Source organism: Schistocerca nitens, chromosome 5 (genome assembly GCF_023898315.1).
Source record: "Schistocerca nitens isolate TAMUIC-IGC-003100 chromosome 5, iqSchNite1.1, whole genome shotgun sequence".
Lineage (NCBI taxonomy): Eukaryota > Metazoa > Arthropoda > Insecta > Orthoptera > Acrididae > Schistocerca > Schistocerca nitens.
Genome location: NC_064618.1, coordinates 343149073 through 343169419, shown reverse-complemented (window position 1 = coordinate 343169419; position 20347 = coordinate 343149073). Strand labels below are relative to the sequence as shown.

Here is a 20347-nt window from a genome sequence, read left to right as displayed (position 1 = left end):
TTTAAGGGGATCATCATCATCATTTAAGACTGATTATGCCTTTCAGCATTCAGTCTGGAGCATAGCCCCCTTATAAAATTCCTCCATGATCCCCTATTCAGTGCTAACATTGGTGCCTCTTCTGATGTTAAACCTATTGCTTCAAAATCATTCTTAACTGAATCCAGGTACCTTCTCCTTGGTCTGCCCCGACTCCTCCTACCCTCTACTGCTGAACCCATGAGTCTCTTGGGTAACCTTGCTTCTCCCACGCGTGTAACATGACCCCACCATCTAAGCCTGTTCGCCCTGACTGCTACATCTATAGAGTTCATTCCCAGTTTTTCTTTGATTTCCTCATTGTGGACACCCTCCCGCCATTGTTCCCATCTATTAGTACCTGCAATCATCCTAGCTACTTTCATATCCGTAACCTCAACCTTGTTGATAAGGTAACCTGAATCCACCCATCTTTCGCTCCCATACAACAAAGTTGGTCGAAAGATTGAACGGTGCACAGATAACTTAGTCTTGGTACTGACTTCCTTCTTGCAGAAGAGAGTAGATCATAGCTGAGCGCTCACTGCATTAGCTTTGCTACACCTCGCTTCCAGTTCTTTCACTATGTTGCCATCCTGTGAGAATATGCATCCTAAGTACTTGAAACCGTCCACCTGTTCTAACTTTGTTCCTCCTATTTGGCACTCAATCCGTTTATATTTCTTTCCTACTGACATTACTTTCGTTTTGGAGATACTAATCTTCATACCATAGTCCTTACATTACTGGTCTAGCTCTGAAATATTACTTTGCAAACTTTCAGTCGAATCTGCCATCACAACTAAGTCATCCGCATATGCAAGACTGCTTATTTTGTGTTCACATATCTTGATCTCACCCAGCCAGTCTATTGTTTTCAACATATGATCCATAAATAATATGAACAACAGTGGAGACAGGTTGCAGTCTTGTCTTACCCCTGAAACTACTCTGAACCATGAACTCAATTTACCGTCAACTCTAACTGCTGCCTGACTATCCATGTTTTAGACCTTTAATTGCTTGCAAAAGTTTGCCTCCAATTCCATAGTCTCGTAGCACAGACAATAACTTCCTCCTAGGAACCCGGTCATATGCCTTTTCTAGATCTATAAAGCATATATACAATTCCCTGTTCCACTCATAACACTTCTCCATTATTTGCCGTAAGCTAAATATCTGGTCCTGACTACCTCTAAGAGGCCTAAACCCACACTGATTTTCATCCAATTGGTCCTCAACTAATACTCGCACTTTCCTTTCAACAATACCTGAGAAGATTTTACCCACAATGCTGATTAAAGAGATACCTTTGTAGTTGTTACAATCTTTTCTGTTTCCAAGTTTAAAGATTGGTGTGATTACTGCTTTTTTCCAGTCTGATGGAACCTGTCCCGACTCCCAGGCCATTTCAATTATCCTGTGTAGCCATTTAAGACCTGACATTCCACTGTATTTGATGAGTTCCGACTTACTTTCATCCACCCCAGCTGCTTTATTGCACTGCAATCTATTGACCATTTTCTCCACTTCCTCAAATGTGATCCTATTTCCATCATCATTCCTATCCCATTCTACCTCGAAATCTGAAACATTGCTGATCGTATTTTCACCTACATTGAGCAACTCTTCAAAATATTCCCTCCATCTGTCCAAGGCATTCACAGGATTCACCAGCAGTTTTCCTGACCTGTCTAAAATACTTGTCATTTCCTTCTTACCTCCCTTTCGAAGACTTCTAATTACACTCCAGAATGGTTTTCCAGCAGCTTGACCCATAGTCTCCAACCTGTTTCCAAAGTCTTCCCAATATTTCTTCTTGGATGCTGCAATTATCTGTTTGGCTTTGTTTCTTTCTTCAACATAACTTTCTCTGTCTACCTGAGTTCTAGTATGTAGCCATTTTTGATACGCCTTCTTTTCCCTTTTACAGGTTGCCTTGACTGTGTCATTCCACCAAGCTGTTTGCTTCATCCTACTTTTACACACTACTGTTCCAAGACATTCTTTAGCCACTTCTAGTAATGTGTCCCTGTACCTTGTCCATTCCTTTTCCAATGACTGTAATTGACTACATTCAACTAACTGGTACCTTTCTAAGATCGATGTTATGTACTTGTGCCTGATTTCCTTATCCTGAAGTTTCTCCACTCTTATCCTCCTACATATGGACCTGACCACCTGCACTTTCGGCCTCACAATCCCAATTTCACTGCAGATTAAATAATGATCAGTGTCATCAAAGAATCCCCTGAATACACGTGTGTCCCTCACAGCCTTCCTGAATTCCTGATCTGTTATTATATAGTCAATGACAGATCTGGTTCCCCTGCCTTCCCAAGTATACCGGTGAATGTTCTTATGTTTAAAAAAGGAGTTTGTGATTACTAAGCCCATACTGGCACAGAAATCCAAGAGTTGTTTCCCATTCCTGTTGGCCTCTATATCCTCTCCAAATTTACCCATAACCTTTTCATACCCTTCTGCTTGATTTCCAATCCTGGCATTAAAATCACCCATGAGCAGAACACTGTCCTTGTCCTTTACTCTAACAACTACATCACTGAGTGCCTCATAAAAACTATCCATCTTATCTTGATCTGTCCCTTCACAATGCGAATATACTGACACAATCCTAATTTTCTTTCTAGACACTGTCAAATCTATCCACATCAGTCGTTCATTTACATACCTTACTGCAACTACGCTGAGTTCCATTTCTTTCCTGATGTAAAGCCCTACACCCCATTGTGCTATTCCTGCTTTGACTCCTGACAGGTAGACCTTGTATTCTCCCACTTCCTCTTCTTTCTCACCCCTTACCCGAATGTCACTAACAGCTAAAACGTCCAGCCCCATCTTACTTGCAGCCTCTGCCAGCTCTACCTTCTTCACAGAGTAGCCCCCATTGATATTAATAGCTCCCCATTTCATTACAATTTGTTTGCCAAGTCGTATCTTAGGAGTCCCTGGTTTGTCAGTTAGAGGTGGGACTCCGCCACCTCCAAAGGTCTGAGGCATTTTGCTCTGATTGTTGCCAGCATCATATTTAAAGTACCAGGGAAGCAGGTTGCTAGCCTTACTTGTCCCGAGTCCCGTTGAGTTTTACGCCTAATGGTTGAGGGACTAACCGGTGGATTTGGTAGTCTTTGCCGTATGAGCACAAAGGTGACCACGACTCAGAATATGTCCGAGATGCCCAGCCTTATTCCAAAGTAACTGGACCACTTACTCGGCCACTCGTATGTTGCCCGTGGTTCATGAACTAGGACATGACTACAGGAACCCACACCATGAACCACAAAAAGGGCTCATTACATATAAAATATTTTGTGAATGTAAGAAAGTCAAGTGTCTCTCCAGTTTCTCTCTGCATAATTGTTGATACAATAATTTGCTAGTGTGGGGCCAGAACTTGATGTCCAATGGGTACAACATTTGGCAGCTAACCATATTCCTATCCTCAGGTTTGCTGATCAACTGCAACCACTCCCTCCACCCCCCACCCCCCACCCCCACCACCACCAACCACCCACTCCTTTGCTTGTCATTGCCACTCTGAGGTTTTTATGTGGCGATGTGTTCTGGAGATGTGTCTGCAGGTACACTGTCTGTCTCGAATGCCAGTTTACTGTTGTTGCATGGTCTCTCTTCCATTTTTTAATTAAACTCTATGTAGGTTCCCAGTCCTTAATAAGATTGTAGATACTGTTTGCATCTACATGTAAATCTACTCTTGAACCACTATAAAGCACGTGGCAGAGGGTACTTTCAACTGTATCATGTTTTACAGCATTTTGTTTCCTTGTGGGTCCACAGCCTCTAAATGTTTTCATTTGTAAAATATGTTATAGGATTTCCATGTTCCATTTTGTATGGGACACAGATAGAATAACTACTTACATGCCTAAGTCCACACTTTGATTAGTCAAATTTTGTCTGTGTGTTACCTATAGAGTTCAAACTTAGTAAACTGGTTGTCATGGGATACTTGGTATCTACCAACAAGCTTCTGCCAGTTTAGGTTTTCACCATTTCAGTGATACACATGAATCAAATAAACATCTGACCATTTATGCTGCTATTCTCTGTATATATTCAATACCCACTGTTAGTACTTTTAGTATAGAGCTCACACTCCTGAACAATATTGTAAGACAGTATGTACTTGAGTTTTGTAAGTAGTTCAAAAATGGTTCAAATGGCTCTGAGCACTATGGGACTTAACTTCTGAGGTCATCAGTCCCCTAGAACTTAGAACTACTTAAACCTAACTAACCTAAGGACATCACAAACATCCATGCCCGAGGCAGGATTCGAACCTGTGACCGTAGTGGTCGCACGGTTCCAGACTGTAGCGCCTAGAACCGCTCGGCCACTCCAGCCGGCTTTGTAAGTAGTCTCCTTCACAAATAGACAACATTTTCTCAGTATTCTACCAATGAACTGAAGTCTGCCACCTGCTTTATTTAATCTTCAGCTTATGTGATCACTCTGTTTCACATTCCTGCAAATAGTTACACACGGGTATGAGTTGTCTGACTCCAATTGTCTCACTTATATTGCAGTTGCAGCTGACCAGCTGGTTGTTTTATTGTATCTCAACAGATTCTTTGACATGTTGACAGTTGTTGGTTCATTGACGGATGTTTCATGACCATGCCAGGCACATGGTGTTAGGTATGAGGCTCTGCTGTGGCAGACCTTGACCACACAGCATCAGGCATGTGGATCTGCTGTGGTTGCTGGTAGCTACATGACAGTCACCATGTTAATGAGACTGCCCAAATAGTTAAGAAATCTGTGCCAGTACCATTTCTTGTATTTCTGGTAGACAGTGCTTTTTGACTGCAGACTTTTTTGACGGCAGTAGATGTTGAAGCTGCTATTGTCTGTTGTAGCAATTTTCTATTATATATACAGTCTGCTCCGTACGTATCACGCTAAACTGGCAGGAGAGTTGATGGGTATCAGGCTTACACACCCCTAGGTCCACATAATTTTCACTAAACCTTAGGTTTTATGTAATGTCTCAGAAACTTTAGAGTAACAATTGCCAACATTCTTGTTATCTTTGATATGATGACTATTTTTACCATAGTTCCAGTACATGGATCGCTAAAACTTTCTGGCCAGAAGCTTGACTTTGGAGACCACTTGCAACTTCATGTATTTCTTGATAATAATTACCATGCACAAACAGAAGGAGCAGTTGTGGGCCCTCGAGTTTCACCAGTTGTCAGCAATACATACATGGAGCACTTTGAGAAGATGATCCTGGAAACAGCTTGGTGGAAACTGATGTGTTTCTTCGGTCACATTCGTGATGCTTTCATTATATGGCACGTGGAAGAGACAAGCTGGATGAATTCCTCAGATATCTCAACTTCGTACGTTTGGAGATCGACTTTACCATAAAAGTTTAAGAGAATGAGGTGTTTCTCTGTCCGGATGTTCTAGTAAAAAGGAGAACAGACTGCACAGTAAGGTACAGCATGAATCACAAGAAGCCACAAAATAACTTGTAGTTGTACATTGACGCTAAATTACCACCGCTTTCCACACAGGAAAGTAATGCTCAAACCACTTGTTTATAGGACTCGCATCCACTCTGAGATGGAGAATCTCACCAAAGACCTCAAACACCTAAAGGTTGTTTCACATAATAAAAACACCACAAAGCAATAGATTTGGCAGACACTATGCCCTACACTAATAGGAGAGGTGGGGAAAGTTGTACCTACTGCATTTATCCCATACAGTGGCACACTTAATAGAGTCAAGGAAAGACTTGGTTGTTATATATTTAGACATATTGTCTTGGGCAGTCTATGACTGTAACTTGTAGGTTGGCAATGTTTTTGTTATTAATATGCCATCCTCAGTCACAATATTTAATTTTCCTGTTTTAGTACAACATGTCTTGTATCTGTAACTAATTTACGGAAACTTCACAAAGAGCAGTAGAAATCAATTATAATTACTATTCTGAAACCAAAAAAATGTCATAAGTTCCATTTAAAAAATGAACTTAATACCTGCATCTCATTGGAGCAAGTATGACACTCCAACTGAAATGGTGCAAAAACTTGACCTCTGGAAACCATGAACCACAATAGCAAGAACAATTGCTCCATTTTCATAGGCAGAGTCACCGATCTTATGGCTCCATTTCACTTCGCAAAATTGTGATTCCAGTAAGGAGATAAGCTCACCGGTTAAAATATTGGTCACCCCCTTAAAAGAGCACAATGGACAATTTCAAGCACTTCAGAAGGTGTAGAACCCTCCATCAATGATGTCATTCACGGAAGTGAAGTAGGATGTAAATGCCAGTTGGTTGTAAGAAATCAGCACAGCAAGGTGAGTCGACGTGGAGTTGAGCAGAATGACAGAAAGAAGTTATCATGTCGGGGGGGGGGGGGGGGGGGGGCACTGATCGGGTGGTTTAATATGTCCAAAATGAATGGTATACAACTTAGCACCCTGTAACGCGCGTAACAACAATGGTCATAAAAGAACCTGATCAACAGGGACCAAAGACAGGTGTTAACCCCTGTCAATGACAGTTGGATTCAAACCAACGGGAATTGCTAGTTCCAGTGAATTGAGGTCCATATCAACTTGTTTGTGTGTGAACACTGTGAAGAAAACTGCATGAATTTGGAGTTGAGTACCTTGCAAAAGGTCATTGCTTGCAATGGTACACAAATCTGCAGTGGGCCAGACAATACAGAAACTGGACAGTAGTTAACTGCAGGCATATAATGTGGTCTGAGAAGTCATGATTTTGCTCCTTTTTCAAGTTACGCAAGGCACTGAGTACACCCATGGTCCAATAAGGTGTTTAACTCTCACTGTGTGGGGGATGTAGTTCAGGCTGAAGGTGACTCTCTGGTGTTTTGGGGGTCCTTTTGGTACCATGACTTGGACCCACTCCCCCAAGTTGCCTTGGACATGAAACAGGATGTTTACATCAACGTTCTTGGGTGCATCCATATGTGTTAGTTATGTAGGGGGTTGCTGTATATTCTTACCGTCACCAGGACCCACTTTATTAATAGACTTCCTTGGGATAGTTTCTGTTTATATTCAAGAGTCTGCCAGTTCAGTTCCTTCAGTATCTTTGTGAGACACTCCCATGGATCAAACAAACCTGTGACCATTCATACTGACCTACTCTGTATATGTTCAATATCCACCATTATTCCTATTTGGTATGGGTCCCACACACTTGAGCAATATTCTAGAAAAGGTCACATGAGTTATTTATAACCAATTACCTTTGTAAACTGATTGCACTTCCTCAGTATTCTACCAATAAACTGAAGTCTTCCACCTACTTTACCCACAACAGAGCCTATGTGATCATTCCATTTCATATCCTTGCAAAGTGTTACACCCAGGTGTTTGTATGAGTTGGCCAATTTCAACAGTGACTCGTTGATATTATAGTCATACAATACTATGTTTTATTGTTTTTTTTAAGAGCGCAGTTTTGATGATGAGTTAAAACATTTCTATCTTCCAACATGACAACAGCCACATTGACAGGGCTGCATGCATGTGTTCCTAATTTGACGAACATTCAAGCACTGTACGGCACCTTGACTGGCCAGCTAAATCACATAATAATAAGCCCATACAAAATGTTTGGGATTATTTGGAACAGTGGGTGGCATGCAGCAATCATCCCCACAATTTGGTAGCTCTGCAGGCTGGACATGGCACATAAATGAACTTGTGGGCTTCCTTCCTTGCTAAACTGAGGCCATTAACAATGCCAGACATTGGCGTTACATGGTAAATGTGAGGTCTTCTGCGGGTGACTAACTTTTTTTTCTGGTGTGCTTAATTTAAGGTGACAATGAATATGTACAGGCATTTACCAAACAATGATCACTAAAGAAAATATTCTGATTTATCCAGTACCACAGACAATGAACTGAAAATGTTCTATCATAACAATAATAAATATAACATCTCAGGTACATTTATACACACATTTTACCAGTGCCAGCAAATGAGGATCTACCCAGTTACAGCAATGTCACGTGTTGCTCTGTAGGCACTCCTCTCCTTGTCTGGATACTGTGTCGGCAGATTAGGTGAATGTAGATTCACTTTTGCGGAGTAGCGGATACCAGCAATATCTACTTCATATTGGCCCGACATAACATAATCCGGCGTAACAGGTTGTGCTTGGCCATCATCATCAAAATTCTGTACAAAGCCCAAGCATACCTGCAAAAAGTGCATTACCTGTATCATATTTTGTACTACGCATTCATCTTATTAACATATTTTACAGACTATAAGATGTACTTTTGTTTAGGAAAATGGCCTCCAAAATTCAGGTTTGTCTTATACTTGAAATTAATATAAAAATGTCCAGTGTTTGATTTAAAATTTCTGCCAAACCTAAAAATGGCCATATATTCAATGCCACAGGAAACATATCTCTATCTGGCAATATTGGATTCAACGGGCAGCACATGTTAACCAACGCGATGGACATGTGTTGTGGGGATTTACAAGCTTGCTAACACTTGTCTCCCTCCTGTCCCACCATCACAATCCGAGAACATCTAGCTTATGATGTGTGTTATTGCAGTCTGTGGTTTGTGTTGTCAGTAATAGTACAATATTTTTGTTATAGCTACTTTCGTAACAGTACAAATAAAAGGTATTCATACAATGCATGTTATAAATTGAAAGTAATAGCCTACACAGAAGAACAAGGAAACAGAGCAGCTTAGTGGCTTTTTGGCACTCTGCCAACAGAAAAAACCATTTGCAATTGGCAGGCTAGTAAAAAAGGACTGAAAAAAATTATGAAAAAAAAGTTCAAATAGAGGACTGAATGCAAAATGGACAAAACTAGAAGAAATGGATTCAAGGACACTGACAAAATGACAATGGAATTAATACAAAATGATTCAAATATACGCTTGTAAGTTAGCATTACAGTGCAGCTTAACAAACTTTAAGGGCGGAGTTGGTTGTAGATTTATGAAGTGTCATGGACTTAGCATACATCAAAACCAAAATATCTCAGAAAATACCACAAGAGTATGAAGAGAAAATATTACCATTCCATCACTTTATTATTCAACATTGAAAGAAAAGCAGTTTGGAACTAAGCCCAATAGCAAATATGGATAAAACTTCTCTCTGACATTTGATGTGCCAAGTAAAAGAACTGCCATCAAGAAAGTGCTAAAACTGCAAGTGGACATGAAAAAATGCACTACACTGTTGGTGTTTCATGTTGTGCTGACAGTACTTAACCTCCAGTGATCATTTCCAAGTGCAAAACAGTGCAAAAACCTGAAATACCAGCAGATGCTGTTGTTCATATACATGATAAGGGTTGGATGGACAAGGCAGGTATGAAGTTATGGAGTAACTGAGTATAGGAGAGAAGGAAAGGTGCTTTACTGAAAATGAGTTCTCTTCTTTTGCTAGATCAGTTTAGACGTCATTTGAAATATTCTGTGAAACGAAATTGAGACAGGGAAATACAGAGCTTGCTGTTACTCTGGGAGGACTTACTTCACAACTGCAACCTCTTGATGTCTCGATAAATAAATCATTTAAAGTGTATATGAGAGAGGAATGGAAGAAATGGATGGTGGGTGAAACCCAATATGAATTCAATGTGAAGGGAGCTTTAAAACTACCTACAATCAAACATGTGTATCAGTGGATAAAACAGTCATGGTGTAGAGTGAGAAAAAGATATTATTGTTAAATCTTTCAAGAAATTAATGCTCTCAATGGCAGTGAAGACAATCTTACATATCAAGAGGACAACGATGATTAAGAAGAAGAAGAAGAAGAAAGTTCAGATTATGATTTTCAGGGATTTTAAAGGTCAGTTAGGTTTCATAAACTAAGAATTTTTTGTAGTCTGGCTTTGCAAACTAATGATAAAAATGTTAAAAATATTATTTTATTTAAAAATTGCTTAAAAATTAAGGTGAACATATAGTCTATAGTATCTTATAGGGAATATGGTATGACCTTGATGTAGATTAATGATAACATCAGATAATCTTAAATGAGATTACTCATGAAATAAATATGAATAAATTACAGCAAATGTGGCTGCTGCTTTTATACAATACATGGATAAAATTCTACAGATATCTTGGTAACTGTGCTCTGTGTGATGTCAGGCTACACATTTGGAGGTAAATGTATGCAAGAATAATGTGTCACTATTGCATATATGGTTACAGTCACAGCTAGTCACCGAAGGGAAATCACTAAATTCAAACACTGGATAATATTACTGTAGCAGTGCACAATTTCAGACATTCTGTCAGTGATTTCACTGGTGTGACGTGTCCAGGTCTACTGTTAATGATTTGTTTTGAACTAGAAAAAGTAATAAAGAACAAAACCTAGTAGTGAACTGTAAAAACTTGCCATCAGACATCTTTGTCATTTATTGAAAATGCATGGGTGTTGCGCACTGGGCTAACAACTTCTCCCATCAAAACTTGTTACAAAACGTCAGGAACATGCAAGTTCAAGTAAAGAGCTCAACAGCTATCCTCTCCCAAGATGCAATAAGATTACAATTTCTCCAAAACTGTCATTTGTGTGTGAAACAGGGGTAAAATGTATTAAGGACCGATGAGCCACACAACAAAATACATGTGTTTATGGACCAGTGGAACATCTAGGAAATAGTATTTATCTTAGTGTGTTGTGGCAACGATTATGTCCTCATATTTAAGATTCATCAACAATAATGGAACAAAAAAAATCACCTTTGTGTAAACCAAAAAATAGCCTGAATTATTACTGATAAAGAGTTAATAAATTTTTAACACAAAGTATGTGTGAGTGTCAGTGCACATTGTTCACTAGGATGAGGGTAATAATCACATGTTGAGTGAAGCATCATGTTTGTAAAGTTACTGATGAGTGTGCAGTAAAAAAAGGTAGTGGGTGAATCCAGGTCCAGCCACTTGTTTCTTTTGTATTACACCAGAACAGTCACAGATCTTAATGACTTCATTCAACTAGCCATTTGCCATAGCCAGTGTCACTGTCATGCTCTCCAAGGGAGAAAATGAGTAAGTATGGTGATGAATCCAAGACACTGGCATATAAGTGTTTCAGCCTGTACTTCTGTGCTGGGATCCATGTGCTAGTGTGCATTAGTGACGTTAGTTACGAAGGTGAGGTGCTGACAAAGTGCAAGGCTTCCTCATTCTAATGCTGTGTTGTAAATTAACAAAACTGTTGGTGCAGACATATTTAAGGACATCTACATCTACATACATACATACATCACAAGCCAGTGTATGGTGCATAGCGGAGGGCACTAAGTACCACCACTAGTCATATCTTTTCCTGTTCCACTCACAAATAGAGTGAGAGGAAAAATGACTCCATGAAAGGCCTTATCTAATTTCATGGTCCTTACATTAAATGTATGCTGATATCAGCCTAATCGTCCATAGTGCTGGTTCTCTAAATTTTCTCAATAATGTTTCATGAAAAGAACATCACCTTTCTTCCAGGAATTCCAATTTGAGTTCACAAAGCATCTCCATAATATTCACATCTTGACTGAACCAACCGGTAACATATGTAGCAGCCTACCTCTCTACTGCTTCAGCGCCTTCCTTTAATACGACCTGGTGGGGATCCCAAACACCCAAGCAGTACTCAAGAGTGGGTTGAACCAGCATTCTACACATGGTCTATCTTACAGATAAACACCACCTTCCCAGAATTCTCACAATAAACCAAAGTTGACCATGCTATTTCACATTGTTATGCATAATTACTCCTATCGGCATGACAGTGCCCAGCAGCACATTGCTAATGCTGAATTCAGCATTGTCGTTCTTACTCATATGCATTAACTTACATCATCACACCATCCAGAAATTTTGACTAACTCACCTTTTATCCTCTTACAGTCACTCAACGACGACACCTTCCCATACGCGTCATTTATGCATATAGAAAATAAAAACAATCCTTTCAATCTTGCCTGTGGCACTCCCCACAATATCCTTGTCTCTGTCGAACACTCGTCATTAAGGACAATGTACTGGGTTCTTTTACATAAGAAGTCTTCAGACACTCATATATCTCAGAAACTAATCCATGGTTCAGTCATACCATCATCAACAGTCTACAGTAGGACATTGTGTCAAATGCTTTCTGGAAATCTAGAAATATGGAATCTGCCTCTCGCCCTTCATCCATGGTTCACAGGATATCAGTGAGAAAAGGGCAAGCTGAGTTTTGCACGAGCAACACACTCTTAAATCCCTGCTGATTTGTAGGTGGAGGCTTTTCTGTCTCTTCTTCTTCTTGGTGCCATACACTTGTAGTGCATCAGCTGCTCACAGGCGGCGTTTCTTTGCTTCTTGAAGCAGCTCTTCAAAGTTGTTGATGCCAGTCCATGTCTTGATATTCTGTGACTGTGACTGCTTCCTTCTATGTGGTGGGTGTTTTCTTTCTATTCTGCCTTCTAGAATTAATTGCAGAAGTTCATATTTCTTTCCTCTCATAATGTGTCCCAGGTAAGTTGTCTTTCTTCTTTTAATTGTCCCCACTAGTTCTCTATCCACTCCGGCTCTACGCAGTGCTTCAGCATTGCTCACTTTCTCAAGTCATGGTATTTTTAGTAATCGGCGCAAGAACCACATTTCTGTTGCTTCTAATCTCTTTACAGAAGCTGCTGTAATTGACCCAGTTTCAACTCCATAGAGTAGGACAAGGATAATATAACATTGTACCACCCATATTCTCAGATGGAGCACCATGTCTGTGCATTTCAGCACATTTCATAGCTTTCGGAACATTTCTTTGGCAATCTCACAGTGAATCTTAATTTCCTTATCACAATCAAGTTTCAAGATAGTTTCTAGATACTTAAATTTGGTTACTTTCTCGATTTTACTACCATTAATGACTAGGGACTCATGTCAAGGAAATTTATTTCACTCAGACTCAGAATGTGTTCAAGAATTCTGCAGCAAACCGATGTTAAAGATACTGGTCTGTAATTATGTGGATCTGTTCTTTTACCCTTCTTAAATAATAGAGTCACCTAGGCTTTTTCCAGTCACTTGGGACTTTGGGCCATAGTGGGATGATGGACTTCCATTTTCATGCATCAGCCGGTTCAGATTTTCTGCATTTCTGTGATGTTCTTCCATGAGTCAAACAAACCTGTGACCATTTGTACTGCCCTTCTTTGTAAACAATCAATATCCCCTGTTAGTCAGGTTGGGTTCCACATTCATGAGTTCTACGATGGGTCACATGCGTATTTTGTAAGCAGTCTACTTTGTAAACAAACTGCATTTTTTCAGTATCCTATCAAGGAAATTAATTTTGCTATCTGCTTTATCTTTGATGGGACCTATGTGATAATTCCAGTTCTTACCCATACAAACTATCACACCTACAGGGGTGGACAAAAACCAAGGAAACACTAAAAACGCACCTCATACGGTGCAGGAAAACCATGGGCATTCAAAACAGCTTCCAATGATCTCAGTATGGATAAATTAGGTCCTGTATGGTTTTCAAGGAAATCTTATACCATTCTCCCTCCAAAACAGTGGCAAGTTCAGGTAAAAATAATGGAGATCGATAGCAGTCACAAATTATTCCCTCCAAAATAGACCACAGATGCTCAATAACATTAAGATCTGGTGACTCTGGTGCTCAGGGGAGATACAATAATCAATCCTCATGCTCACAAAACCAGTCCTGGTTGATGCAAGGTATGTGAATAAGGGCCTTGTCATCTTGGAACACCACATCACCATTGGAGAACAAACATTGTATCATGGGATGTAGCTGATCAGCCAAAATGGTTACATTATCCTTTGTAACAAAGTGCCCTTGAAAGTAACCATAGGGCCCATGGAATATGTAATATCCACGACTATATTTTATTCAGAACAGTATGACAGCATTGTACGTGGAATTTGAGCAAACATTCTCATGATCTTAATAAAAAAGACTTCATCGATACTAAAATAATATTAAATAATTATTGTCAGTGACATATTTAATTTTCTGTGAAACTTATATCTCAAGACAATACTCATAAGATAATGGAAATCTTCATCTTTTGTTACCTATGATTCTTCTAGAATAATTCTTCTTCTTGTTTGAACTGTTGTAATGATCAGATGTGATTGAGGCCTTGTAGCACTGAGATCAGTAAAAGACTGTACTATGTTGTTAAGTAATGTTTGAAAAGTACAGTTTCTGTGTCACTGAGATCAATACGTGTGTTTGAATTTTTATTTTAATACGATAGTCATCCTATATAAATGTTAAGTTTTCTGTTCAGCTACAATGGAGCACATCCATTAGAGCAGGCATCACGTATCTTTGTGGGTGGTGGGGGACTTCTGTGCAGTTGAGTGGGGGGAGCCAGCTGCCAGCTGCGGCAGTGTAGCCACACTATACGTTACCGCTTCATTCGACTGTCAGCTACTGGCCACCACACATCAAAGTATGCGGCATTCAGGAAAGGTGACAAACGCAATAATATCTATACATCTTTGTGAAAAAGGCATTGTCATCGAATCGTCTGCCTTTAAAATATGGAGTTGTATAAAATGTGTAAAAATAAAAAAGCTATGAACATTGGTAACAATAATAGACATACTTTCACTGTTTATTGTGTCTGTCGATCAACACAAGAACACTGTGTTGAGTAATTGGGAAGACTGCTGTGCATTTATTTATCTTTCCTATTCTAACTCATAAAATACAATCTTCTTGTGCTGCTTGAAAAATAAAATTTGAAAAGTAGAAGAAACCTTGTGAAAAAATGTATACCTACTGATACTCAAACGATTTTTATAATACACATAAAATGTTTTGCAATACGTGTGAGTACTGGGAAAAATCGCGCCACATAAAGGAGTATTTCTGTCTCCCTTTCGAACCCAGAGAATACGTTCACCCTGTGATGGCTTGGCATCTGTAGTCAAAATTATTTATTTGGATTGCAGGGGAAATATTCAAACATTTGAAATTTTTACATGCCAGTTTTTTTTAAGTGACCTAAGCAAACGTCTGAGCATCTTTTCGGTACATAGCTGAAAGAATCATATTTCAAAAAATATAAAAAGAGTCTGTCATACATTAAAAATCATTATTAAAAGAATCAAAGGCACTTCCTGTTTCTAGACACCTCACTTACAACAAATAATTTATAGTTGTTGATATTGTGTCTATTGTAATAGTTATTGTCATACATAATATAAAACAAGTTTCCACATGCTGTTTGTTGGGACTAATTTTCGGGAAAGCAAGAACAATTACTTTTTCAAAAATGAAGACAGCAGTTCGACTAGCATAAATACAAACAAAATTTTACAAATTTTGACAGATAATTCAATAAGAAAATCAACAAGTTTAATTACTGAAGACAAGCCTTAAACAAAGTCCACATCTAAACTGCATTGTTGTTGTTGTTGTTGTGGCCTTCAGTCCTGAGACTGGTTTGATGCAAGCTCTCCATACTACTCTATCCTGTGCAAGCTTCTTCATCTCCCAGTACCTACTGCAACCTACATCCTTCTGAATCTGCTTGGTGTATTCATCTCTTGGTCTCCCTCTACAATTTTTACCCGCCACGCTTCCCTCCAGTACCAAATGGGTGATCCCTTGATGCCTCAGAACATGCCCTACCAACCGATCCCTTCTTCTAGTCAAGTTGTGCCACAAACTTCTCTTGTCCCCAATCCTATTCAACACCTTCTCATTAGTTATGTGATCTACCCATCTAATCTTCAGCATTATTCTGTAGCACCACATTTCGAAAGCTTCTATTCTCTTCTTGTCTAAACTATTTATCGTCCATGTTTCACTTCCATACATGGCTACACTCCATACAAATACTTTCAGAAACGACTTCCTGACACTTAAATCTATACTCGATGTTAACAAATTTCTCTTCTTCAGAAACGCTTTCCTTCCCATTGCCAGTCTACATTTTATATCCTCTCTACTTCAACCATCATCAGTTATTTTGCTCCCCAAATAGCAAAACTATTTTACTACTTTAAGTGTCTCATTTCCTAATCTAATACCCTCAGCATCACCCGACATAAGAAACTAAAATCTTTTTATAATTACTTTATCGGCCAGGCAAACCTAGACTCAAGTTACATAATGTGGGCTTATGATATATGTTTAAATGCTTACCACAGCATTGCAATACTGTCACAGGTATCCCAAAAAATCTGTCTTCATCCTTGCTATATGATAAAGACGAATCTGAATCGTGAAGATTAATTATGAAAGGCTTCATCACCGAGTCTGTCGATTTCCTTTTTAAAATCTTCTTCCTGGAGTGTTTCCGAATGTCTGACGCAGTTTGCCCATGCAGATATGTTTACGTTGTTCACTGCTTCATGTATGAGTCTTTCCACATCAGCAGTTCAGAAGTTGCTATTTCTTTCTGAGATGTGGGCTTTAACTTGCGTCCATACCAGCTCAATAGGATTGTAGTGACAGTGATATGGTGGTAACCTGATTACTTGGTGATCATGCTGTCTTGCCAGTTCATCTATCTCGTAAGTGCAGTATTTAGTCTTGTATGCATTTATAAGCATGAGTAACTCTGCCCTGGTCTGTGACACTGTGTGAGGAATTCCATTATACACCAACCATGAAATTATTTCATCCTTCCTGGTATTTGAAGTAGAAGCCTTATTCACCTGTACAGAGTGCACACTTGCCTTGTCCATGACAATACCAGAATTCTCTGCCATGTATGGAAGTAGCTGTTGCACAAACCACCACTTGAAGACAGCATAGGTCATTTCAGAGTCATAGTCACCTGATTTCTTCATCTTCCATGCTTTAAATATTAATTTACTCTCTGTCTCTGCAGAACCAGTGTGAAGCACAATAAGGTGTCTCCCTTTTCTCACAGGAACCTGCAGGCCACCAACATCGTCACTTGTTTTCCAGCACATTGGTCTTGAATGGTTCTGGTGAACATATGCTTCATCGAGATAATAAATACGTGATTTTCCAGCTTGTTTTATCTCGTGCATTTCTCTCAAGAACACAGTTCTTGCTACTACAGTATCACTTCTCTCTAAGAGCAGTTTTCTTCCGTCATTGCTCTTTCTGTATTTAAAGCCCATCTCCCTTAATATTCTGGGCATGATAGTATTACTGCCTTTGAAACGTTCGGCTTGTTTCATGTAGGAACATAATGTACCTGCCGTAGGATATTCACCTTGGCTATACATGTCGAATATTTTGCGTGCCGTAACACGTTCTTGCTGAAATCGTCGAGCTCACTTACGAATTTCTTTCGATTTCAGCAACTTACCAGGTGATTTAAAAATAGGTGATTCGTTCTCTTCAGTAGATGTTTTGGCTTCACTGGCGATCCATTCTACAGTTCTCAAGCCAATACAACACACCTCAGCTGTTCGTTCTTGGCACTTGGCAACACTGGGCGACGCTTTTCTGTCAGCTGTGGCTGCCGCTTCCAGCTCCCATCTATAGAACTGATACACGCAAAATATTATTTCTCTAGCCTGCCTGTGTAATACTGGGTGATATTTGCTGTTGCCACTCATTACCACAATGCCTTGCAGTAACTTCTGAAAAAGCACCACACACAATGCTAAAACCAGCTGTAAACTTGCTCCGCACAGAACGACATTAAGTCAGACGCTCACTACGGCTGACTGACTCCTATTGGTCGGCAGGTCACGTGACTTCCTTGCTACTGCGCATCCAGTCCTCACCCGCCAAGTTACATGACGCCCACTCTAGCGCTATTTATCTACAGCGCGGATTGTTGGTAAAATGCTGAATAATGAGTGATTAACATGGAGAAATAATTTTAAATGTTAATGCATATAGTTACAGTATAGAAAAGATTTAATATATATTATTTGCTGAGAGTCAAACAATGCCTGAACCAGATTCGATAAATGATTGTCTTATGTTAGCCACCGTCTTAGTGAAATATTGCAGCAGCAGTTTTAAATCAAACTACTAAGGACACATGAATCTTGATGGCCAATTTTCGCAATAATAATTGTGTATTGGTGGCCCAGAACCCTCTCAGAAATCATAAATTCGACTTAGATTATGAATAACCTTTAAATATGGTCCAAACAGCAACCTTTAAATATGGTCCAAACAGCATCTTACGTGACTAAATTGTTCTCTGCTAATGTATAAACCCTTATTATTGTGTAAGAACTTTTAGGAAATATTTTTTGACAGGAAGGAATACATTAGCGTTGTGCATGTGTGGTATTGTGTGTAAAAATGGTTCATTTTGTTTAAGGAAAAGTGTTTCCATCTTGTGTAATAGTTTGCTAAATTGTGTGAGATCACTCTTGTGAAAAAATTTAGTGCCATATACACTGCATGACAGACAACATTGGTACACGTTCCTATGTGGAGATTTCTTTAACAGGATAACTATCTTTAGCCAGGAGAGGCAGTGATCAAATGAAACCTCATGTTACACTAATAATAAGTAATTGGTTTTGTTGTAGTCTTGCCCATGATTTGTAAAATACTGCAGTCCTAACTGCACACCACAAATACTACAGTATAGCTGCCCAAATCATCACTAAACACCCACTATATTTCACTCCTCGGCCGCCAGCTCCAGAAGTTGGAAAAAGTCTGAAACAAGACTCGTTCGAATGAAAGACTTTCTTCCATTGCTCCATAGTCAAGCTTTTAGGCTTCGACACCATGTTTTCCTGACACAGTAATTTGCATTACCAACGTGTGGTTTTGGAATTCTAACTTGCCCTGCGATTCCCACCTTATGGAGCTTGTTTCATGTTGTTTTGATGCTGACACAATTCACGAGTGCAACATTCAGTTCTATAATGACTTTTGCAGCCTTTGCCCTCTTCTGTTTCTTCACAATCTTTTTCAATGATTGTCTGTAATGACCCCGAAACACACACACCCACATTCGTCCATGTTATGACTTAGGGATTATGTTCCCCCCTTTCCTTGAAATGGTACCTGTTGAAACATGAAACACTTCAGCTTCTTCAGTTATGAAACCACCCACCATACGAACACAAACAATTTGCCCATGCTCAAATTCACTTAGCTCTGACATAGAGCACACACAGCTACACAGAACTCTTTTCTGACCATGATTGACACATGCAACATGTTGAGAACACTACACAAGTGCCGTTCATGGTCAAATGCAGCCTGCAGACTTGGCTAGCATCTGCATTTATGTTCAAGCATGTGTTTCTCACATGTTCCCCTATTTTGGCCCACCTCTGTATGTATTTGAATGAACTGACCAATTCCAGCTGCAACATACTGATATTGTATTTATAGGAAACTATGGTTTTGCATTTTGTGAAGTGCATAGTTATACATTTCTCTATATTTTTTGGTTAATACTTAACTAAAGCTAACTGTATCATCTGCAAAAAGTATTAAGTTGCTATTAATTTCATATAGAACATTAGAGGAGCACCCAAACACAGTTCCCAGGAGCATTCCTGAAGTTCCTACATCTGTCAATGGCTATCCATCCAAGTTAACATGCTGCATCCTCCCTATCAAGAAATCCTCAATACAGTCACAAATTTTGCTTGATACTCCCTATGATGGCACTTTCATTAATAAGTGTTGGTGTGGTACAAAGTCAAATTTTTTAGAAGTGAAGAAGCCCTGTGTGTATCTGCTTGATTCATGGATATAAAAAAAGTGCAATTTGGGTTTTGCAAGATGATGTTTACAGACTCCATGCTGGTTGGCAGAGAGGAGGTCAGTTTCTCCGAGACACCTCATTACGTTTGAACTCAAGATTATTTTCTAAGATTCTACAACAGAGGGATGTCAACGATACTGAGTGGTAGTTTTGTGGCTCACTTCCTAATATCTGTATTACTCAGATTTGCAGTGGTGCAAGAATTAAACTGAGTTGATACTGCTGGATCTTTCTTTTTAAAAGAATGTTTGAAAAGTTCAATATTTGCATTTAATTATTTAAATGACAACATACTGCATCACTTATGTTTTTTCACACTTAGTATGATGCGTTTCAGGAGTCTATTCCCATTTTTAAGAGCTTTGGGTGTTTACATTACTACTGCATGTGATGACTGTGTTTGTGTTGGTAAGTTTCTATTGCCCTATAGTTTTGTTGTGGTTGTAGAGTACTGTGTCTCTGTCATTACTCAGAAATTTGCACACACAAGTACACAAAGCAAACAGTGTGAGAGATGGTTTGCAAATGTGTGACTTTCTGCTTAATAGGAGGCACGATACTTTAAAACAACAGAAAGACAACTAC

At 39.2% G+C, this 20347-nt stretch overlaps 1 protein-coding gene across 4 annotated transcripts in view; it reads right to left on the bottom strand.

Moving 5' to 3' along the window:
* LOC126259473 (pyruvate dehydrogenase phosphatase regulatory subunit, mitochondrial) overlaps window positions 1-20347 on the bottom strand; it is a 161555-nt gene that overhangs the window by 58445 nt on the left and 82763 nt on the right. For 2 of the 4 annotated variants that reach the window (XM_049956309.1, XM_049956308.1), the window contains exon 15: window positions 8023-8262. In XM_049956309.1, coding sequence (XP_049812266.1) covers window positions 8050-8262 — 213 coding nt within the window. In that variant the 3' untranslated portion in view covers window positions 8023-8049. Of the gene's footprint in view, window positions 1-7921; window positions 8263-20347 lie in introns of those variants that run through there. The other 2 variants (XM_049956306.1, XM_049956310.1) reach the window with 1 other exon arrangement.